Raw genomic sequence first — 24,544 nt, 5'->3', positions numbered from 1 at the left:
GAAAGTCATTTCATATATATTTAAAATATTTACCTCGAATTAGAATATAATGTTATATCATTTTTTTTTGTTAATAGATTAGCGACATTAATTTTGTCATATGTATACATAATAACATCATACGTATCTCCGATCTTGTTAAAAGGAATAACTCTGAATTTTTTTCTATCCATTAGATATTTTTTTATAAATTCTATCGTTTCCGATTCCCATTGGTTTTTATCGTCAGGCTTTACATTTCTCAATGAAACTTTTATAGCCTGGTAAATAGTATTTTATTTTAAAAAAAATTGTTTTTGTAGAATTATAAATATGGAATTGATATGAATCATCAATTACTTGTGTTTTACAACTCATGTATTTCCTAGGTAGTGGTTTGATAGCATCGTAACTTAATATTAATGTATATCCTAAATCCACATAGAAAACTTGCACCGTATTTTCGGTAACTTCACATATTAATCCTCTATGCCAAAAACCATCAACTCCAGGCGCAGCACATGGTAGATCTATGCAAAAAAATGAACATATATAATGAATTGTTGCATAATGTATAATGAAAGATAAAGAATATTTAATAATATTTCATAATACTGTTTTGTGTTAAAAATTTAATAAAAGAAATTCAAAAGATGTACCTTTACAAGGTGTAGCGATATATTCCTCAGACATATCTTTTTCATAATTGTCTGTTATTTCTTGTATCAATTTATGGAAGTATGATCTATTTCCATGTGCCTATAATATATAATTTAATCATTTTTATAGTACATTATAAAAAAATTATCAATTATAAAAAAAAAATATCTGGATAAATATTAATAATTTATATAAATTATAATAATAATTAATTTTGATTATAACATATAATTATATATATTAATTAGTTTTTGTTATAGCAAACGTACTTTTTGAACGTATATAGCATTTGGAGATTCAACAAATAAAACTTGAACATCCGTATAAATTTCCATTTCTAATTGTTCTTTATAATATTTTCTTGTTGAATCAGGATTTATTCTCTATAAACAAAAGAGAATTAGTAAAATTATGTAGATTAAAATCAAAATACTAGTAAACAAATGGCAATTACCATTAATCTGTTTGGTGAAATACAAGTTGCGTATTTCATATACGTTAACGAATCTTTAATGGATATTAAACCTGAATCTTTTGATGATATTGCGCATAGATCGACGTAATAAGTATCGCCTGTTATCATTTGAATGCACATCGAAACCATTGAATTTCTGAAAAACATGTCACTTCAATCTCTAATGACTTTTTTTCTTTTTTTAATCAAAATTAGAAAAGAATAAATAAATTATAACAAAAATTAATGAAAAAAAATTTTGTGGATTTCGATTAAAATTTGAAGTATATAAGATATGTAAGACATATAAGACATATAAGATATAAGATAGATTAAGATAAATTAATTTAAAATAATAAAAAATAATAAAAAATGCAATAAATAATAAATAAAAAAAAAAGAAATTCAATGATATAAAAAATAAAATAATAATTTTCAATTAAATTTGCAATTGTACTTACGTGCAAACAAGTTTTTTAAATGCTCGAGTCGCATCTGGATGCCATCTACCATTGTTAGGAACAATATCGAACAGTGTGCATCTTAGAGCCATTATTGGTAACATTGCAAATTGTGGCATGATATTTCTTATTCTGATCAAAGGTACATTATCTTCTTTCATACCATAATCGATGAATAGCAAGCTGTATCTTTCATCATCGTCCGAAATCGTTTTTTTATCTGTGATACGTGCACGGTACCAAATCTTATTTTTCGAATATTGCGCAATATACAATGCATCTACGAGAAGATTTTTTTTTTTTAAATACAAGAAAAATAAAATGGTCACGGTGTTATATTAATTAAGATATTTAGATAATTTTAAATCAATGAAAGAAATATACGAAATATAATGGACATACTTAAAGTAACTTCTGTTGGTATTGTTCCGGTAGTGTTAGCCAGTACAGCTAACCCTTTACTAAGTTCTGTTATTTTGTGCTGATTTTGTATTAACTGAACATAAAAGCAAGAAGGATCCTCAACATGAGTGATGCGGATCATCTCTGAGGATCCTAGAAACAAAAAGAATTTTTTTTACTTTTATTTTATACTTATATTTATTTCTTTTATTATTGTATTATATCTCGACAAATTACTTCTAATGAAAATCAATTACAATTTCTTTTTCTTTCTTTTTTTTTTTTTTTTATAAAGAATCTTAAAATTGATATTTATTATCAAAGAAAGAATAATACACACCGACAGTAAGAACATTATCTTTTTTTTTAGGAGGATGAGTCGCTTTAGTCTTATTCTTCATGGATTTATCCTTATTTTCTGTGAAAAATAAACATCTTTATTACCACGAATTAAAATTATTTGCCTTGCGATCATACGTTTATTCGTAACATTGAAAATTGATATCGAGAAAAATAACATTACTCGAAATACTAGTCTCTTCAATCAAGGGTTCTATTACATAATCTTCGGGTAGCGAGTTTTTTCGTTCCAAACTGAAGATTGTCGTTTCTGGTATTTGTACGCTGCAGTGTTTCTTTATAGTCTCAATAATGTTATCGTCGATGTGAAGTCTGTGAAAAAAATCATTTCTTCGTCTTTAAGAAATTCTATATATCTAAATATCAATAAAAAATAATTGCTTTTGTTGATTTTGCTTAAAAATATTTATAAGATCCCATTTGAATCTTTAAAAGGTTTATCTTTTATCAATTCCTTTATATTCTTTCAAACAATGTTTCCACCTAAGAAAAAATCATTTATATCAAATTATATCCTTTTTAAATGAACCTAATTTCTATATATAATTAATACGTAATATTCAGACGATTACATTCGAAGATGATTACATTCAAAGGTTCAAATGGAACAAATATTGCAAGAAATATTATCATGAACTTTTACATTAAATTAACATGTTCACATTATTTCACATTCGTAAAATCCCATAAAGAAAATTATTTGCAAATTAAAACATAAGAATCTAATTGAACACGTATCAAAAGAGAAATCGTATTTCACTTGAATTATGGAATATAAGCATCGAGAGAAGAATCAGAGAGATACAGATTCGCTTTATTTCGTTGAAATCTGAGAAGAAAATAAAAATGTACATTCTGATGGTTGAAAAGGAAAAAAAAAAAAAAAAATAGAAAGGAGAAATATTTCGAAGCTGTTTTAAAACACAACTATAGATACATTCCGTTTTAATTAATTACTTTTACACTTCGTGTACTTTCTCTACACTATTTCTATTCCTTTCTCTTCCTCTGTCTTTCATTCTCTTTTCGTTTGGACATTTGTAAGCTGCTTACGAATATAAACGAGAGGATTTGTCCGCCTCTGTACCATCGTCGGTGTCGAGGAAAATAAATTGTTCAATATGCACAGGAGATTTTGATTTATCAAAAACTCTGTACGAAGTTTTTCCATTGTGTCGAAAAAAATCTCGGCACAAGAGAAATGGGAGATGCGACAAGATTCGAGATAAATCGAAATAAATATTGCGTTGATCGATTGAAATGAGGATAAAACTCGTCGATAAATATTATTGTTTATTCTTCGCTCTTTCTTCTTTATATCGATCGTTTTTGAGGAAATGATTAGTATTTTAGATGGAAGTGGAAATATTGAGATGACCGATATAAATTATTATTTGATAAAAATGAAAAAAAAAAAAAAAAAGATAGAAACATGTGTATTTTTTTTTAAAGTTCTTTTTTTGTTTTTAATCCTTTACTGTTTATTATTTATACGTAAATAAATAAAAAAAAAGGTTTATAAGTAATCGTAAATGGATCATATTATATTTGATTTTTAAGTACTTCATTTTAACTTGTATACATTACGAAAATTATATAATTTAATTATAACTTAATTCAAATTATTGTGGTACACGTTAAGAAAATAAATAATGAATAAAAATAAATAAATAAATATAACAAATAAATAAACAAAACACAATATATTACATACTTTATCTCTTGGTCGTCTGGCACATTATTTTGTATCAAATGGCAAGGAATATCGGTCAAGGGCTTTAGTTTTTGTATAATCTGTTGAAGATCTATTTTATCAAGACTTTCTGTAATTGCTGTAGTTACCTGAAAAGAATTATTTAATTATACTCAATCTTTTTACAAGTTTTCTGGTATTTAATTGTCGACACAATTTTCTTTTAATATTAAAAAAAAAAAAAAAACAATATTCTTCTCAACAATAATAATAACAATTTTTTATTCTTAATATCAAACAATTTGCGATATACTTGCTGAAATTTTTAATGTCAACAAATGTTTTGTATTGTTTTACAGCTTTTTCTTATTTTTCTATTATATGTGTTATTTTTTCTGCTAGCTTAACTATTTAAAAAAAATTTAAATGATCTCTTTTTTAAGTCATGACAACCTCATAACCGAAATTCCATATATTAATCGGAGGAAAATCTCATTACGAGTGCAGTGTTCCCGTTTATTGCGTAGATCAAACATTATATGAATGAAAGCGGCAGAACTTCCCCCGTGGATCTAATAATTATATCAATTAAATTGAAATTGCGGATGCAATAATGCTTTGTCTAAAAACATAGATATAATTCAAGCATGAATGGTGCTATATAAAATATAGTGCCAATTTCAAACTGAAAAATATAAGATTGATACCTTATGCAAATTGAAATTTGCGACTTTGACAAATCAGACGATATAAATATATATATATATATATGTAAATTGCAAATGATAAATTTATGATATATGTGAAATATTCAATGTGAAATATTCAATTGTGAAAGATCAAAATTATGGATCCTATGTGTTAAGTTAACACAAAAAGATCTTCAAATTCTCGTCATTTATTCTCATCAAACTGTACATGCGATTCTTAATTTATTAATCAAAAACTTTTTATTTCCAGATTAAAGAATGATACATTTCTTTGGATATTTAACATATAAGAAAAAAATTTTAAATATCAGAGATTCTTACCACAATGGCGGACTGCAGTCGTTCCTCGTGTTCTTTTAATTGCGTGGAAATTTCGTCGATATTTTTATTTCGGGAATTTTTATGCGCCCGCAATGAATCAATAATTTGTTTCTCTGCATTTTGAAGGATACCGTGTAGATAAGTGAAATGTTGGGTGACCGTTCCCTCCACAATATCGGAATTTTTGGTTCCTACCGAAGAATAGGATATATTTTTCAATTTCTGAAATGCAAACATGAAAATGGACAGTGATTAGTGTCTAAATCGATCTTCATCGTATCTTTTAAAAAAGATTACTGGTATTCTGTTCAAGAATCTGATAAGAAATTCGAATTCGGTATATACTTTCAAACATTTTCGCGATTTTTTTTGTGCGTAATAAAAATTTACATAAAATAAAATAAAATAAAATAAAAAAAAATATAAAGTACCAAGAAAAATCTGAACAAAACAAAATCACACGTTAAACGAATGAAAGAAAGAGATTGAAATTTAATCAGATGCGAAGAATTCTTTACACGTTCCTCGATATCGGAACAAAGGCCATCGTTCCAAGGACCAAAGAATCATTTAAAAGTGGCAAGAACACTTTTCTTTCCTTTCTTTCTTACTGAAAAACTTCATATCGAACTCTTACAAAAGAGTTCATCTAAAAAGATGATCTTAAAATCGGACACATCGAACTTCCGATATGGATAATGATTTTAAGAAGGAAATTTAAGAAAGAAAAAAATCACCTTTAAAAGTTTTAACTTTCTCATCGAGAAACGCTGTAAACTTTTCCGATAAATCGCCGATAACGGTGATAAAAATTTCGAAAAACCGATCCTGGAATTAAAATTTAAAAAAAAAAGGCGAAAAAGTTTAAAGATCTTTCCAGATATTTCCAGATTATTATCGACGTACATGTCGATACAGGAAATTCTATTCGACTCGATCATGGCGAAGAATTTTAATAAAACATCACGACTCTGATCCAACTCGGATGGCGAACGAAATAAAAATAGAGAAATCGCTTCGTAACGAATGTTCCCCCGCGGAATTATACGCAATCTGGAGGGCTGATGTAATCCGTTGATTGATATTCGACCGGCAGTTTGGGCCGCGTGTTAAGAAATCGAAACATCTTTAGCAACGCGTGCCGAGTATAAATAAAAACTCTCGATGAACGAGTAAGTATCTGAGAATACGAATCTTTAAGATTGAAAACGAAGCTGGAAAATTTTACAATTCCGTAATATTTCTTTTCTTTCTTTTTTATTTTCACACAAAATTACTCTTCCACCACCAATACTATCTCGACCCACCGTATAACCCTTCGAAAGAAGCAAGAATAATATCGGCGGCGCGATCAACGCGCGTCATCCTTCGCCTCGAATGATGGATCCAACGCCATTCAAAACTGTCCTGTCATCGGCGCGAAGTGGAAGGTCGCTCGCTCGGCTGACTTTCTAGAAGATCCACCGTGAAGGGAGACGACTTATCCGAGCAGAGCAGAGATCGAGAATGGCAGGGAGCGGAGAAGAGAAGAGGTGGTCAATGGTGGTTCAACCAAACAAGCCGAACAAACGCGCCTTTCCCCAGTCTTTCACGTCCCGAGGACCGGTCACCATTCCCGTTCCGTCGTCGTCGTCGTCGTCGTCGCCGTGTTGTTCACGGTGTTCTCGTCAGCATCACGCTGTGTTCCGTTCCTCTCTCGAGTTGTGGTTACCGTGTTTACATGCCGAGGATGACACTGGTTCCTCCTAACGGCGCGCTTCGATCCTAGTCTTTGTTGGGATTGTTTGTCGGAGTGTTTTCGGGGAGGGGGGGTGGAAGTGGGACAGGAAGGGATCATGAGGGTCCACGACAACCTGTGCTCCTCGCTGGGATACGTCGTGTTCCTTCTGTTGCTTGTCGGTGAGTCTTTTGTTTTTCTTCTTCTTTTCTTTCTCTCTTTAATGACGATTCTTCCCCCTAGTTTTGGATATATATCGTTTTATTATCGTACGGGGATGACGCATTAGCGGAATAATGGGAACAATGTTTGTTGCGTTTACAGAAATGTCGAGGTTTATTCGTTTAAGTTGGTCGTAATTAGATTTGATGTTTGTGCGAAGTGAAATTTTTACGAGAATTTTCTGATTATACATTTTCTCGTTTTATTAATTATGTAACGAGAGAACACGAGTGTAAAAATAAGTTTGAACGAGTATTACATCATGATGCGTGATTCTCTGAAGAAAAAGAACAAGAATGAAAAAGCAATTATTAAGAGTAATCTTATTAATCACGATTCAGTGATATTTAATAAACGTGTATAAGCAGTTTAATTATTGCTCAGATTGTATCGAGAGAAAAAATTAAGTTGAATAATTCTGTTTTTTAAATCACTATATTCACGTGATCATGAAAATTTTAACTAAACGAATAAAATTAATTTTAATGGTAAACAACGAGTATTTTTCTCAAAGTAAAAAAAGAAAAAATATTAAAACGATAGAAAATGATTCATTTGTCGAGCGTTATCGAGGCTGAAATTACGTGCGTGGCGAGAGTTGCGCTTCGAGAAAGGAAAGTACCACGAAATATTAGTGATGCAAGTCCATTGTCTCCATCGAGTCCTGGCATTCTGATTGCCAGGCTTTTCCTTCACCGTGTAATCAACAACACAGATGCAGACCAGATACGTAACAAATTCTCACGAACGTTCTGATGATGGCTACCTTAACATGATCCCGATAAGGACGTCATAACGATTTCTTATTGTTGGCCTGAGTCGAGTCATCGATCGATTATTATCACGATCACGTTACTCGGGCACGTAAACCGCGAAAAATCAATTTATCCTCCCCCCCCATCTAACGAGAGAGACGAGAGACGTTTCCAAAGTGGGTGAACGCGCGAGTTAGGAAGAAAGCGGCGAGTCGATTGGAAAATTTTTCCGAGCATGCCCTTGGAAATATTCTCCTCCTCTATTATCCTCCTCCGTTTCTCGATAAAAAGGAAATAGATCCGAGAGATCGATTTCTATCGTAAAAGCTTTCCATCAAAAAGTTTGTATTCCAAAAATTTCCACGAAGCTGAAAGGATTGAAATTGGGGAAAGTTTCGAAATTATTCAAAAAAGAATCATATCCACGATATCTCCCAACGATATCTCCACAATTCCAACCAATTCCGACGTTGAAGGCTTCACGAGAAAACCTGTTTCGAAAATGGAATACCTCGAAAATTAGTTTTTTCGATTCGCAATCATTCTCCTCCTCCAAAAAAAGAGACACGACACGCACGAAAAATAATCGCACTTTTCAAATAATCTCCCGATCCCGATGTCATCGTCATCTTTCACCAAGCGACAAAAACGCAGAAAGAGGAGGAGGAGGAGGAGGAGGAAGGAATGGCGGCAATCTCGTTTGCCCTGCTAAATCAGCCGCAAAGAATCCACTTTAACGTGTTCGCGGTTGTTAATTATACTGCGTAAACAGTCAAAGGGAGTCCTCCGAAGGAAAAGGGGGAGGAAGTCGCGTCGAAACCTTGTCGACGCTACGAAATTAAGTTCATCCTCGTGCGATCCAACCTCCCTCGTCGAGTTTCCGACTCTTCTCTCCACCTTCTCTCCACCGATCGATACCCTCCTCCTCCTCCTCCTCCTGCGTCTTCCCTCCATCCTTGGATCCATCTTGTCGTGGATCATTCTCACAGAGAGAGAGGGGAGGAAGTTTGTTCGCCCGTTCGTTTGTTCATCGACGTTTAATTAGGTATAGGAGTTAAGATCGATCGAGATCCGTAAAACGTGGGAAAACGGGATTAATGGTTGTTTTATCCCGCGATACTTGAACAGACACGCGTTCTTCTCGATCGAGAGATCGAGATGGGAGCTGGATTCGCGCGAGGAGGTTAATAAACGCGTGTATTAATGGAGCTTTTTCTCTCTCTTTCTCTCTTTCCCCGTTTAATTCACCTTCCTTCCACTGTAAACTTTCATCTCTACCCCTCGATCGAACGCGTACATTCGCTTATTATTCTTGGATATTATTAATGGAATACGTTAGTCTGCCCGAATGCCCAAATGGGTATGGAATCCGTTTGAAGGTGATGTAACCTTGCCTTATATGTGTGCGTGTGTTTTAATGTTGGAGGAGAAGGAGGAGGAGAAGGAGGGGATCGTTTCTTTTTAGCTGGATCGTGAGCAAGGTTTTTGGAAGGATGGTTATATGGTTATATGGTTGAGGAGAAGAATATTTTGAAGAATTTGATTCAATTGTTTTACTTGAGAGATTTGAAATGTGTATATATAAATGAAATGATATAAATTTGAAGAAATAAAAGTTTAATTTATGAAAGGTATATTTCCTTTTTTAAAAAAAATATCGGTATCTTTGCTTCAAAGATTTTTAAAAAATTCCCAATAATGAGCAAGATTGCAATCGATACTTTGGAGGGGGACGAATTAAAGAGCGTTTTTTTTTCGTTTATTTGAAGATATCCATCATCATTATCGATGAATCTTTTTCACGTGATACAAATTGACAGAGTGATACGCCCGAAAATTACGTCCCTTTCATAGCAGTCTTCGAATAAACGCGTTTAAAACGCGATCGAATAATCCATTTGTTAACGTTTCTGGCATTTATCGAGCGCATTCTAGCTATTAATCCTTTCAATTTTTTTTTTTAGAGGAAAGATTCTTTTTTTTTATCAATTAATAAAAAACCTTTTTTTCAGACGATCGAACGAAGATCAATTCGAACGAAGAAAATCGAACGAATTCACATAACAAAAAATTAACGATCGACCAACCAAGGATATCAAGTCCACTTTCAAATATATACGAATAAAACGCAGTTCATATTTTATCTCGACAATGATCAATTCGACGAATACGTGTATCGTGAACATTCCTCAACTTCTTCAACTTTCCAAGCCGCGGAGTATCATAAACATTTCTACACTAATAATTCCATAAATTTTCCAATATCGTGGAAATTTCTAATTTTCAAAAACTTTCCAAAATGCAATTATCCACAAAAACATTTCTACTACCAAAAATTTTACAATATTTCCTTACAATACCAATCGATAATCCAAATTTCTAAAATATCGAAAAAATGAAAATCTCTTTCTCTTTTTCTCTCTCTCTAACATTTCCCTAACGACGAGAGCTCAACTTTTCGTGACAAAAAATACAAAGAAAATGGACAACGATCGTATCGACGATAAATCGCGGACGATGTCCAAGAGCTTTCCGGTCTGGTTGATCGGAAAGAGAGCGAGGCTGAGAGAGCGATCCTTGAATGAAAATTATTTCTCGATCTAGACCGAGCAAATGGCCCCACCAACTGGAACGCCTTTCGAATCGGTCGATCGGCCTGGCCAGAGGAAAATATCTCGTTTGTTCTCGGCCTGTGTGCGCGCGTGACTCTGAAAACTCGATAAAGGCGAGTGAGAGAAGCGCGCTCGCTTGCTTGCTCGCTCGAGTGGCGGCCCTCTCCTCGAGAAGCGGCAGCAACCAAACGCCTAATTTGCATTTCGAATGCCTCCTCCCCTTCCCCCGGATCGGTGGATAAATACTTGTAGTGGCGGTTCCTCGATTTCCTCCTCTCCTTAATGTTTTAGAACGAAGAGGAAGAATCGGGAGAAGTTTTACGGAGGATCATTTTAAAGTGGTGAGCGTTTTAGATTTTAGGAGACGATGATGGGAGGATTGGATCGTGCACGATTGTGTAAATTTTTGAAAAGAGACGTGTACTTACGATAATATTGAACTGTGAATAAGTATGTCAATGGAACCACCTTTCGATCCAACGTATTATTTGAAGTTGATAAAGAATTAGGATAAATAGAATAAGATAAGAAAAGAAGGGCCAATTGTGACAATAGAAGGACAAAGATTTTCTTCAAAAATGGATGTTGACGATAATGAACAATAAAAAAGTAGATACGGATCGATATCGGTGTAAGCGACTTTCTATCATTTTTATATTTATAAGCATCTTCTGGGCTAATTATCATTAACAAACTGATTGGGAATATCGTTTCGTTTTTTCTTTTCAATCTGAGATACGAAAACAAAGTGATGATACAAATATCTCATACGTAACCGAAAACACCCCTTGAATCTCTTTGTGGGCAAAATTTTCTGAATCGAGACGAGAGAGTTAAAGACACGATGATTTCTTCAATTAAAATTAATGATGTCGCAACACGGAATCGAGGCAAGATTTGGTACAGGGGAAAGGGATGATTGGATGCGTAATAGGGTCGTTATAGGGTGCGTACTCTTTGCGTTCGTGCTCGATATATATATATATATATACACACATGCATAATTTGTAATCGTATCTTTAAGTGTAAATAGATTTTCTTCTTCCTTTTTTTAAACTCGAAAAAATATGGAAAAAGATAGGATTTTCGTTTAAATGAAAAATACGATCGAACGAAGAGTAAGAAGAAAAAGATTTCCAATTTCTATGGATTGGATAAAATTCGTGTATCTCCTCGTGATTTTATTACGAGTCAAATAGTTATTGGAACGCATTAGTTACCAGTCAATATAACCATTTGGAAACTGCGTATTCCAAGCACGAGCTGCGTGCTCCATCGATTTTCTCAAATATCTCTCCATCGTGATAAGAAGCAACAATAACAATAAGGAAAACGTCAGTGTTAGTTGCCTAATTTAGTTGCTTGAATTGTTTCTGAAACAATCGGTGTGTAGAGGGAATTCAATGCAAAGTGCATTGGCACGAGCATATAAATAACATTAACAGTAATCCCCACTATTTTTCTCGCTGCGTTTCTATTTGTCGATGGCACAGATAGAAGATATGCGTTTCTTTTTTCGAGATTTTAAAATTTACACCCACTCCTCACAGTTTCGTCATTCATCTATCTGTCCAAAAAATTTATCTTAAAAGCTCTCTCTTCTATCCAACGAGAAAAAAGCTCGTATCTGTATCTTGTCCCTCTAGCAACGAAACAATGCTTCGATCAAATAATAATCGAAATTTTGTTTCATCCTCAAATATCGAGACGAATAACGTCCACTCGGGTCGAAAATTTTCTCGAATGAACACGGACAGATGTGTATAACTTCCCTCGAAAAATCGGAACGACGTCTTCGTCCGATAGGTTATTATCACTGGCAGAAGAAGGAAAAATTCGACGGACCGGAAACAGGCTCACCTCGAACAACAGACCGGGGTATTCGTTTCAATATTTTAATCGTTGCAAAAACGATTCTTGAACGAGAGGCAAAGACGCGAGGGATTCGAGGAAATTCCAAGGCGTTGATATCACGGTGTGGAATTTATTATTAGCCGAGATATGGGAATATGTGTTAACCGATTTAATCGTGAAAATTATTGTTATAAAATCTGGTCCTCTAAAAATTATACGATACACAGAAATTGCGTTGAAAAATTGGCCAAATTTTGAGAATTATTGCCTTCAACAAAATTCCTGTAAAATTTTATCAAAGTGGATCCAATTCTGGATTGAAAAATCCTTTCTCGAATCAACGAATGTATCCAAATTCTGTTCGAACGAGAACAGATTCCCTTCTCTCCAAAAATTTCCCCCTTCCATCCAACTTGGAAAAGCAACTTGTTCAAATCAAACGAAACCTCATTTGCTCTCCAAACATCGAATCCAAAAAGCCTTTTCCAAGGATCAATGTGTAACATCATCGTTACCTTCGCCTTCGTTCGTCAGAATCTCGCGCAAATGGAGCCCGCCGATCGCGTCGATTATTACGGGATTTATTTTGGGACGGCTTGTCCAACCTTTCCCTCCCCTTCGGCCCAGGGACGAATAAATCTGGTGGAGAGAGCGACGCGTGACTCGTTGTCGCTCGGAGCCCGCCACGGTAAATTTCATTTCGACGGCCAAAACAGCCGCGTGACAATAATGCATAGCTGCATAATCCACGAGACATGGAGAGGGATTCCTCCATCCGAAATTTTTCCTTCCCCCTTTTTAAATCTATTTAAAACATTAATACCACTTCCAGTCTAATCTAACGTTTGATTTAAAGGTTAAATTTAAAATAAGATACAGCAGTGGTTGGTTATAATCAGAATAAAGCGTAGATAATTCTTGCTCGAGGATGGTTAAAATTCTTCTTATCTGTTGTTTCTTCGAGCGATTTGTTAGAAATCTTGTTATTAGAATTTTATTATGTTTGAAATGAAAGGAGAAGGAAAAAGATAAACGTGTATTTAGAAATATATATATATAGATATTGTCAAACACGTGTTTTAGAAAACAGGTATTATGAATATCGAAGGTGAGATATAAACGATATCGACAATAACATGACACGAGGCATTAAGTGAGAAAATAGCATAGAGAGATTTCAAAGGGGCATTTCCAATTATGTGAAAAATTATTACCTTTAAACGTTGTTTCTTTTTTTCTAAAAATTAATAATAATCGTATTAGAAATATATGGGAGCGGAAAGGGATTAATTATTAATATTAAGAGTTAAAACAATATTGACGACGATAATGCGCGTTCAGAGCTTCCGATGAATATAATTTCAGATGAATTTAATTATCGATCCGTTTTCATATTTCACGCAGGATATCCCGAAGAACACCGGGGAGGACACTAACGACTTCCGGTTGTAAATCATGGAATAATTATTTCCATTCTTCCCGAGCGCGGTGAACTCATCTCGTTACAAAGAATTATTAAAGCGTTTACGATTCCCCAATACTTCGTTGTCCCTCTAATGAAAATCTTATTATTGCTTTCACGATTCTGAATTACAGCCTTGTGAAACTTCTGGATACAGATTCCACAAAAACAGACGATAATGGTTCCTAGCGGCGCAGATCGTGGGACGATGCCGTCCGGTTACAATGGTAATTATTTAGAAATCGTTTGCGTCCTCCATTTTTTTTCTTTTTTTTTTCTTCAATGATTCGGTATTTTGTAACGGACAAGCGAGATGATATCGCTCGACTATTACAAATTTCGTTATATTTAATAATATAACTCGCAGCATTTTATTAATATGTACTGAGCAATCTTTCACTGAAATATAAATAAAATTTAAAACAAAGTTTAAAATTGTACGTGTGATAAAATTTAAGATAAATGAATTCAACGTCGTTAGAAATTTGTTTTTGGAAATTTATCGTTGGCAGTAGCAATAGTTTTAAAATTTAGCCTCCCGGTATTTAGATTAACATTCCTACATTTGCTTTCGAACGCACGATAAATCGCGATATTTTTATCGTTATAATTCGAGAATTCTCGGCCATTTAACGTTTAACGTTTCGCAGAATGATCGATCATGATAACTTATGCACTTTGGAAAAGTGAGAAATAATTATAGAGCGGGTTCCTCGCGCCGCTCCGGGGATTTAATCCATTTCGATAATTATCAACAACAACGGGGCCGTTCTGCCCCGTTTCTTTTATTCTTCTGCGAGCGTAAATTTATTATGTAAATATTAGCGTATCAATATGTTGCGCGTTAATAATTTATTCCTTGTGAAAATAATTCGATTCAGAGCGGCATGGAACAAAACGTATTAATTAACCAACTGTAATGGACTGCACATTGCAGTTTCAAAGTAAAATTATAAATTCAGTACGTGTGGGATCGGTGGGGGGAAATTTAAGCGTCGAATCGTTGCGTATTATACGATAAATCGTTGCTTATAGAATTATAGAAAAAGGGAGAAAGGTGTTTTAAAATATATTTCAAGTTTTTCTTCCAAAATTTCTCGACATTTCCTTTTTGTTTTTTTTTTTACACGTAATTTTTTCCAAGAAAGAGGGGCCCAAGAAACAGTCGTTGTACACGTCATTATTTGAAACTCGTTCTTCCGATAAATATATATATATATATATTTCAGTCAAGTCGTCCATATCGTGCCACCAATTCAAATCGATCGAGTGCAGAGAATATTCATGATAATTATTGCCAATAATTAGTCTTTAATTATTATAGGCAATGCTCTCCTCCTTTTAATTATTGCCGCTAATAATTCATTCAGAATTCGTAATTACCATTTTTTTTTAAACCTATGAACGCATCGAAGCACACAGTCCTGCTCGAAATCTAATATCGCGTGTGATTATACATAATATTTCATTTCGCGTGTCATAGAATCATACAATTCGGAGTCTAGCGAATCGGGTTCAAACAGTTGGAAATCTTTAAACCGATTTGTTCCCTACAAATCACTCGATTGCACGTATATACAAATCCCCTTTCTTAAATTCGCAAAAATAAAAAAACAAATGTATCGAATATAATATATCCTTCTCTCCCCTTTCGTTCCATAAATTTCTTCCATTCGATCATCGTGGATTTTTAAAATACGTTATAATATAAAAATATTGGGAAGAGGTGAAAAAAAGTTAATTTTCTATTAACTGGATCACGTTTGCGGCACATCTCTACATCTCGCGCGCGTTTTTCCCTTCACCGGATGCGTTCGCATTCTGAATGAAGCGTACAAGTAAATTCTCGCTCCCGTGAACGTAGCGTAGGTTGAGATCTTGTTATAACGAAGGCTGTCCCGCATAGCGATCCAAGATTGTTAATGACTAAACTTGGGATCAGTCGATCGATCGTGTGGAATGTTCGTTGCCATCAATTTTATTACGTGCTCGTTCGATCGATCCAATTCCACGAACTCGCTCGATATTACAGTTTCTACTAAATATTGCTGACTGTTATCCTGTGAGATTTTTTTTTCTATCTTCAAAATTGAATCTTCAAATTTTAGTTCGATTGGGGGAAAAAATTCTGGGAAAGAGAATTTAAGAAAAAATAAATTACTTGTTCAAGGAAATGGAGGAAAAAATTTGAAGGAACAAAATGGAAAAAGAAAAAAAAAAAAAAAGAAGAAAAATAATCAAACTAAAAGTGATTCTTATTTAATGGCGAAACTTCTGAAACATCCTCCCTGCCAAAAGATAATAAAGTGATCCCGATCTCGAGAACTTCGAACTTGTTCTCCTTGGACGCTGTTTTATATATTTTCTTTTTTCACATCGTCGTTTCGATCCTCGAGATGTTTCCACAAGGCCGGAAGAAGAGTCACGAGTTGGTCAGAGACGAAATTCAGGAAATAAAGCAAATGGAAAGTTCTCAAGCTGTTTCCATCCAGTTTCAGAAACTGGAAATCCTTGCCTGCCACCTTGCTCGATCCCGCCCCTCTTTATGATCGTGTAACCTTGTCTCGATCGAGGAAACAGTTTCGCAGGTGACCTTGTCGGTCGGCTTTCCACCAACCGTGTCGGAAATTTGCATTGGAAAATGCTTGGTTCGTTGAACACGGATTTTCTATTCCTCGCCAGAAACGAGGAACTTGCCTCCTTATTGATCAAAATTCTATTTTCTGAAATTTAGAAAGGGAGGAAAAAGAAATTTCGTCTAATTTTCTTTCTAAATATATGTTTGTGTATATACCTTTTCCCTTATGTGTCTTCTTCTTTTAATTTGACCTAGAATTTTTTTGAAATTTTCCTTGAAAATTCTTTCCGTCTCATCGCGATTTCGAAACTCATTGAATTTTTCTTCAAACAGTTCCGATATTTCCAAATATCGCAATTTCTTTCAATTCTCCCGCAATTCTCTTCAAATACTTTTCCAATCTATTTGAAATTCCTTTTAAACAATTCTAATAAATTTCGAGTATTCTTCCAAGTAATATTCAAATTCTCTTCAAGTATCATCTATTTTTCCCCTAATTCTTACATTCCAACGATACACACTCAACTTTCTCAAAATTCTCTCGAGAGACAAACGAAAAAAAATTCATCCCCAAAACGAAGTGATTCCAAGTAAGAAGGGCGAAAAAACAGGGCCGATTGGAGGCGGGTATGGTCTCGTTCCCGTGAAAACAATAATTTCATCCGCGGAATCGTATTATACGCGGGTATTATGTCGAAAACTTTGGCGAGTTTTCATCACCGAGAGAATGGAAACTTGCCGACTTGGATCGCGTCACAGCGTTGAATCGAGATATTCACCCGTAACGAGGTTTCTAAGACGGGCAAACGACCCGTGTGTGCCCATCCCCCTCCCCCCCACACACACACACACGCTTGTGGAAGCACGTCCGCTCGAGATCGACTTTAAATTACGTTCATTACAGGGTCCCTGGTGACGTTGTTCCATCCGGAGGCCCGGTGTGCCGACGATACGGGGGAGCAGAAATGTTGGAAAAACAGGGTGAGAGACGGGTGATGACGGGTGGTGGGTCGGGGGTTGGTGGTGGTGACGATATAGGCAGTTTCTGTTATGGAACGTCTCTGACGATTCTGTTTATCGAGTGAAATTGAGGGAGATTTCTTTCTTTCGAGATGTTTGATTATGTTAAACGACTCGGATCGTGTCACGTTGGAGAGATGTTTGGTTAGAGCGAGTTGATATAAGGGCGGGATGTTAACCCTTCTCGCGTTTGCACAGGCACGAGGATATGGGAGTAAAAGAAATGAAAAGAAAAGGTATTTGATAGATGCGATTGTTAAAAGTTTGTCAATTTGTGATACGAAATAGCGCGATAGAAAATACGAGAATTCTATAATTGCACGTAAATTTTGTTACGTTATATCTTGTACCGTGGACAAGTTGGCTGACCACAGACGATCCGTTTTCCCTTATCCGCTTACGTTTCACTTCTGATTCTATAAATATATCGATTACCAACACACTTTCCTATATTATTATTTATTATAATTTTTTCGTTTGAAAGAGAAAGAAATAGAGATTGTTTATACAATTTTTTTATTTATTTAACGTTATTAAACGTTTATTTATTTATTTATTTTTTTTTTAATTTAACGAGAAGAATTTATTTTACGCGTTCGAAAAATGTCTTTCATAAGGTTATTCGATGAAAATATATTACAAAATTTTCTGAAAGAAGCTTAGAGAACCACGTACACGCCATAATACATCGGCCCTTTCTATCTACCGACACAATTTCGAACGCGCCTCTTTCATCAAATTCCCATTTCTGTCGCGTTTTATTAACGATTCCTTTTACACCTGTTTTCAAAATCGTGCCAGAATTTCAAGATTAAAAACGCTTTCACCGTGTTACAGCAATACCTCTATGAACTTTCATTCAATATACACCCCCTGTATTTTATTTATGACATTTATTCAACATCAAACTTGAATTATCCTCTCGTTATTTCGCGTAATTGCGAAAGATTTAAAATTAAAATAAAGTAAAAAAAAAAAATTTCGAATCGAACAAAATTTTGAACGAATATCCTAGAAAATAAATTCCTTGAATCTCATCCATCATCGAACTTGTTCGTATAAATTCGTATTTAAAAAAAAAAATAATATATCCTTTTCTATCGTTGTAAGCACCCGTTGATCGAATTTCTTCGCCACCCCGTAGAACGAGGTTGCGGCCAGCCGTTTTCTCCCACTGAAAGTTTATCTCTGCACAGGCGAAAGGCAGATTGCGAATTACTAGCCTCCCAACTAAATGAATCTGTGGGATTGTCTCTCGATATTCGCGGATAACTGAGTTTCTTTGATTGCTTCTTAATTTATCCTTTATCCCCGGAAAAAGGGGGAAGAACGATCGATGAGAGGCGAGCGTCGAACGATGTGGTTTATGAATGGGGGTAACGTTTGTTACATGCCGCTCGAGGAATGATTCGCGAATGCTGGTCATACAGTGTGTTTTGCAATAAGCGCGAGATGTATTCAGTGATGGATGGAGGATAGGAAGACAATGAGGGACACCGTTCATTGTTCTTAAATCTATATAGGACCATTTGTATCTGTTAATCTCTTTATTTAGACAGAAAGAATTAACCTTTGATTAACCTCATTCCTTCTGTGGTTATGCATCGAGATAATCGAGTTAATTAAGCAAATACAAATAACACGGAATGTGTTCGTATTTTTAACATTTATTAAATATGATGATCGATATTAATCGATTTTTGAATTGAAATTATACACGGCAGAGGTGTAACGATAATTGTATCGATTATAAAAGTAATTACATCAGAGTGTTTCTTCTTCTCAATTTAACGAGAAAGAAGAATATTTTCGATCTCTCAATTAGGCGCGGCCTTTAAGTCGGAGGTGGCAGCAAGGTAAAAATGTAAGAGCCGAAAAGGGAAGTTGCGTAGATTATCGCAATGTGGACGTACACGATCGTCGAACAATGAACAATGACTACTGAGAGCGAGTCATTAGTTGACTCTCGTGGGTCGGTTGGAAAAAGAACGTAACGCTGCCTTTTTGCATGCTTCCGGTCGGAGAAAACGTAAGAAAACGAGACACTGCACGCACGAAATCATTTTCTATTCCCCTTCGAATGACGATTTTTCTTTTCGGATTGTTTCTTTTTTTAAATTACGAAAGTTGATCAAAGATATTCTTCCATATATAAATTTCTATTTTATATATAGTTTTTATTGTTCGAATAGAGCGAAGATTTGGACATTTTTATCATTTTGAAATATTTTTTTTTTATCGTCGAAATTACGGAACGAAGAATCGAGATTTGAGAGTGATTACGACGACAAAGGTTTAATATAAAGTATTTTTGTTACGAGACCCGATAGAAAGAAGTCTCTTGAATTTAATCCCATACTTTCATACATAAATATTTTCGCAAAATATGTGCGTTCTATGACTTTTTTTTAGGTTTCCAAAACAATTCTATTACTTATCCATCCAAAGTAATGTTAAAAATATCGACGATGAAATTTTAAAAATATATATTAATGCGCGATAGATTCTTAATTCATAAAATTGTCAAATTCTCAGTTGAACGAAGATGAATTAATGAATGATATTTAATCGCTCCAAGTGGAAACATACCAGGCTTAGAGAGTTATTAGGCTATGAGTTACGAACTGTGAACTTTGGTATGTAACTTGGTCTATAACCGAGCTTGGCAAGTAGCCTGTGTGTAATAAGTAATTAAAGATTAGCTTTACGGATCAATGACCTGTTGGGAAGAATAAATTGGGAATTCGATAAACTTACGTGAGAGTTTGACGAAGTTATTTCGCGAAACTGTTAATAAGCAATCATTTGTACCCAATTTGTCTCGTTTACGAGTTTTTCGGCGATTTCTTACCTGGAACAAAAAGAAGACGTGTATTGTTAATTAAAATTCACCAACATTAATGAAAATATTTCAACAATTAATTTATTTTAATTATAATTCTTTCCTTTCTTTCTTTATTTTAGAAGAAATTTTAATTACACACAACGAATTCAATGGAGATATAAATTTTAATAAAGAATTTCGCCGATTCTATGATTATCCTTTTATTATTTTCCAATATTATAAAGTTACAATGTTACGCAAGTTTAAACTTCATATTATTTCCTGCAACAACACGATTTACGTAAGATAGATCCCCATTAAGTCTTTTCTCCAAAGATTAATCGTGATCATCTCTCCCAAACTACTTCCCTTCCTTGCAGAGAGCAAAAACATACCATTATCATTAAACTAATCCATACATAAACACTCGTATGATTACGTGAAAAGACTGGAAAAAAACTTTTCTGAAAATCTAAAATATACTGATCAACGATACAAGAAATCAAATATTCGAAATTCGAAGGCCAATCAACTTTAAACCTTGTCCCATCACGTCATCGCTGTAATAACTTAACTTCGAATTACGTAACTTATCGAGGGAACCAAATGCCTCCTAAATAACAGGCCGCCAAAGAATGTAAAGAATCATCATCGATATTTAAAATAAAATATTCGCGTTTCGACTTGCCCCTCCTCCCTCAAATAATTCCACTCGAGATACAATAAAATAACAGAGTGACGAGAGATTTTTACATCGCGAGACTCGTCGGTTGAACGAAAATGGCGTTAACCTGTCGTCTGTAAAAGTAGAGGAACGCGCAATATTGCACGCGTAAATCCGTCTGAATCTCTTCCATCACCGTCATCCAACATAATTCAAAAAAAGACCAGTGCACACCAGTATCCCTCCGCGGATGGAAAACATCACGTCACACGTACGTGCAAAAATAACACGTCGAATCGCGTAAGTAAGTGGTTCAGAGGCGTTCCAACAAGGAAACACGTTGTTGGAACACGTGCCCCGAGGCTGGGGAAGGTGTTTGCGCGATTTTGCTTTGTCACGGGGGAGGGAGGGGATAAAGAGGGAGGAAACGTCGAATTTAAAAGGCTCTGGTGGAAGAGCGCGTGACTGCTCGGACGGCTATGGAGTTAACGTTATTTCGAGGAAACGGCGTCGCTCGCCGTTCACCGTTTTTATCGTCTCGAGGCATCGTCCTTTATAACGTATGTCTCGAGAGTTCAGGAAGCGGAGAGCGGAGGGTCACGTGCCGCCGATAGAGGGCAGGCATTGGAGCGGAAACTGGGAGGAGAGGATCCGTCTTCCATCTGATCCGTTACTTTGTTTCTCGATTTGTTTTTTTTTTCCCCCTTGGAGTATAGAATACACGCGTTTCGAATATATTTTCGAAATATAAAAATCCGAGATTTTTGAAGGAGGTTCTTTTCAGGAGATTCGATTAAAAAGAATCCAATAATTAATCTCTCCTGCTTATAAATTCACAAATTTTTGATATTCTGATAAATTTATATACTTTTTGTTCCCCCTCCCCCTCCAGGGATCCGCTCCACGCAGAAAATTGAACAGGCAAATCGATATAACGTATAAAAGACGTTAATGCTGTTTGATAACTTTTGTCGGGGTGGCCCTGTATTATCGTAAACTACATTTAGCGACGTTTGAAAATTATTTTCATATGGATTTCGTAGTAAATTGCAATAAATGAAATGTGCGCGTTGTGAAAGGTGCTTTCAGAGAATCTCGGCGAACTATTTAACCCGTTTTGCGCAAAATTGGTAGTTAATGACGTTTGGCAGCGCGGCGACAAAATTCGACCCCGTTAAATACTCGCGAAACGAAACGAACGAACGAACGAACGAACGAACGAACGAGATTATCATTGGTGGAAAAAAATTTCTCTCTCTCTTTTCCACCTTTTAAATTAAATCCTTGAAATTTTACACGTCGTAAAACGCGTTCACCGTTTTACCCTCCTTTAAGTTTTTAATCACATCGAATTGTGCGGCTATTTACAGGTGATACTATTTTTTATTTTTTTAAAACGAAAAAGATTCTTTTATTAAATTATATCTTATTGATATCCAATTGATTCAATTATTAAATTCAATATATTTGTTTCACAAAATAACTAACGTATCAATTAAGGAAATCAAAAGAATCCCCTTCTCAACAACGAATACAAGTAATACTGATAAAAATATCCACTGATAAAATTATCTCTTATAAAATATAAATCGAAAATTGGATAAAAAATTAGAAGGAGAATCATTAAGAATCTTGCCTCGAACGGGACATTGAAGAAGAAACTGACTCATAAAACGGAGAAAAGCGCAAGGAAAGTAAATATCGCGTAAAATTTCTACGAGCAACCCCCTTTGAAGATTTAATCGCAATTAACGCGAGCGATATTAATTACATAAATGAAAGGACGAGAATAAAATCGCGTTTGAAGGTTTTAATAGAAATTAAAAGAGGTGTTTTCAACCGCTCTCCTCTCTTCGTCCATTCCACACTTTTTCTTCCCATCTTTCTCTTCTTTCCTTTTTGTTTCCTTCTCTTTCTCTCCCTTCCCCCTCCTTCTCTCGTCCACGCGTGAATTTCAAAAAGTAAATCGGGAATTCAATTCGTCGAAGAACGAAACGCAGAAGAAAAAGGATTATCGATCGACACAAAGCGTCTCAATTAGTTAGCTCTAATCGATCTGTTGCAACAACACTCCTTGGCTGAAAGAAGAAGGGGAGGAGGAGGAAGAAGTGTCGGTGCAACTATCACCTGTAAATTAACGTGTTCTCGTCCCCGGTAATAATAATAATAATTGCGCTCAATTTACCTTTCAGACTTCTTTAATTATTCTCAGAAAAAAACGCGTTCTTTCGTTTCGACACGGAACACGAGTAGTAAAAAGAATGCTTAAAAAGCGCGTTAATAACTCGACGCGAGTTTCTTTTTTCTCTCTCTCTCTTTTTCTCTTTTTCATTTCGACCTCTCTCTTCTCTTGCTATTTTCTCTACAATTAAATAAACTGGGGGGAAAGGGGGAGGACGAAATAAGGACGCCTCGAAAGGATAAATATATAATTCCTTTCGAGGGGTTCCGTTAATTTTTTAACCCTCTCGTCGTTATTAAATAAGTACACAGTTGGTACGAATGCACGAGCCAATTAAAATTGATAAATTGATCTCAAACTCGTTAAGCTTTTAAGTTTCGAGTTTGAGTTTTAGCTAGGGATTGAATATAAGATGTTTAGCGATTCGAATTTTCTTACGCTGCAAACGGAACTTGTAAAAATGTAAACCGGTTTCCTTGCTAACTTACTTAATTATCGTTGAAAGTTTCAAATCTAATTGTCCTGAGATCTCATAATTAATTCTTTGAATTTCGAACATTTTCCATAAATAAAAAAAAAAATGTATCGATAAAGATCCATCCAAACGGATTAAATACAATATCGTTGAACACGGCACGCCTGTGCACTGTTTAGAAAATTAAGTAAGTGCTCGTTCGATCGGATCTTCAGTTAGTAAGGGAATTGTAATTTCTCTCAACTTGCTTACCAAAGTCTCAAAGCATGGAGTTTATAGCAAGAGCTGTGTACAATTGTGTACAAGTGTGCCTCCACCACCTCGAGATACGAACCGGTATTATTGTACGACACTCGAACTCGATAATTGGCTCCTTAACAACGTAATGTATTAGTTCGTGCGCGCCTTTAGCCTTTGGCGCGCAGAAATTCTGACAGCTTTGAATTTCCACTCATAATATAAAGACTAGGGGCGAGCGACTTTTCAAAATATCGTAAACATCATATTTTATCTTACGCATTGAACACGTACAATTAATCTCAACGAAACAAAATACGTTATCTCGAAAAGACATTTCACGATCAAGTCAAGAAAAAAACACCTCCTGTTCCAAAGTTTCATCGAGAAATTTAAATCTTTGATACTAGAGATAAAAAGAGACTCGTATTCCAAAGTTTCATCGAGAAAGACGGAATCTTTGATTTAAATTTCTTTCTGCGGAAAAAGAAAAATCTTCGATGTTCAAGATACTCAAGATAAAAGAGAGAATCCATCGAGAAAGAAAGACAGAAGCTTTGATCGAAATTTCTTAAAAAAAGGGAAAAGGAAAAATGTTCGAATTCGCTCTCCTCCATTATCGAAAAATCTTTGGCCCGCGACTCTTTGATTTCACGGGCATTTATTCCAACCCCTTCGAGGTATTTTCAGAGTGGCGGTACTCGGACTCAACAGTTCGCACGTGTTTACATTCCCTTGAGGAAGCGAGTTGACGGCAAGTATCCCGGGGCTACGCGCGCTCGTGCACCTCGGATCCGGCGCCGTCTATTGTGTCGAGGTTGCGGAAAGCCGTGTTATCTCGAATAATACGATTACACCGAATAATCGCGTATACCGGACGAGACCGGCGTACGCCAGTGGCT

At 35.1% G+C, this 24,544-nt stretch overlaps 2 protein-coding genes and 1 long non-coding RNA gene across 6 annotated transcripts in view; 1 reads left to right on the top strand and 2 right to left on the bottom strand.

Moving 5' to 3' along the window:
• Positions 1 to 24,544, bottom strand: part of LOC108004218 (RING finger protein 17) — a 192,527-nt gene that overhangs the window by 5,734 nt on the left and 162,249 nt on the right. For all 3 annotated transcript variants that reach the window (XM_062079100.1, XM_028668258.2, XM_017066964.3), the window contains exons 6-16: positions 5,041 to 5,262; positions 4,031 to 4,158; positions 2,480 to 2,628; positions 2,297 to 2,374; positions 1,957 to 2,109; positions 1,555 to 1,834; positions 1,094 to 1,250; positions 909 to 1,022; positions 639 to 738; positions 340 to 509; positions 34 to 260 (exon numbers count right to left, since the gene is read on the bottom strand). In XM_062079100.1, the coding sequence (XP_061935084.1) occupies positions 34 to 260; positions 340 to 509; positions 639 to 738; positions 909 to 1,022; positions 1,094 to 1,250; positions 1,555 to 1,834; positions 1,957 to 2,109; positions 2,297 to 2,374; positions 2,480 to 2,628; positions 4,031 to 4,158; positions 5,041 to 5,262 (1,778 nt within the window). The remainder of the gene's footprint in view (positions 1 to 33; positions 261 to 339; positions 510 to 638; positions 739 to 908; positions 1,023 to 1,093; positions 1,251 to 1,554; positions 1,835 to 1,956; positions 2,110 to 2,296; positions 2,375 to 2,479; positions 2,629 to 4,030; positions 4,159 to 5,040; positions 5,263 to 24,544) is intronic.
• The window catches only part of LOC108004253 (uncharacterized), a 67,154-nt gene continuing 48,906 nt past the window's right edge, over positions 6,297 to 24,544 (top strand). Inside the window, exons 1-2 of one of the 2 annotated variants that reach the window (XM_062079117.1) lie at positions 6,806 to 6,939; positions 17,145 to 17,221. In XM_062079117.1, the coding sequence (XP_061935101.1) occupies positions 17,206 to 17,221 (16 nt within the window). In that variant the 5' untranslated portion in view covers positions 6,806 to 6,939; positions 17,145 to 17,205. Of the gene's footprint in view, positions 6,940 to 17,144; positions 17,222 to 24,544 lie in introns of both variants that reach the window. The other variant, XM_017067022.3, reaches the window with a different exon arrangement.
• The window catches only part of LOC108004266 (uncharacterized), a 94,442-nt gene continuing 89,915 nt past the window's right edge, over positions 20,018 to 24,544 (bottom strand). The window contains exon 2 of the long non-coding RNA XR_009831092.1: positions 20,018 to 20,111. This is a non-coding gene — a long non-coding RNA (uncharacterized LOC108004266). The remainder of the gene's footprint in view (positions 20,112 to 24,544) is intronic.

This window comes from Apis cerana, linkage group LG9, assembly GCF_029169275.1.
Source record: "Apis cerana isolate GH-2021 linkage group LG9, AcerK_1.0, whole genome shotgun sequence".
In the NCBI taxonomy this organism is placed as follows: domain Eukaryota; kingdom Metazoa; phylum Arthropoda; class Insecta; order Hymenoptera; family Apidae; genus Apis; species Apis cerana.
Note: the sequence above shows the minus strand (reverse complement) of the source record. Positions and strands in the feature narration are given on the sequence as shown.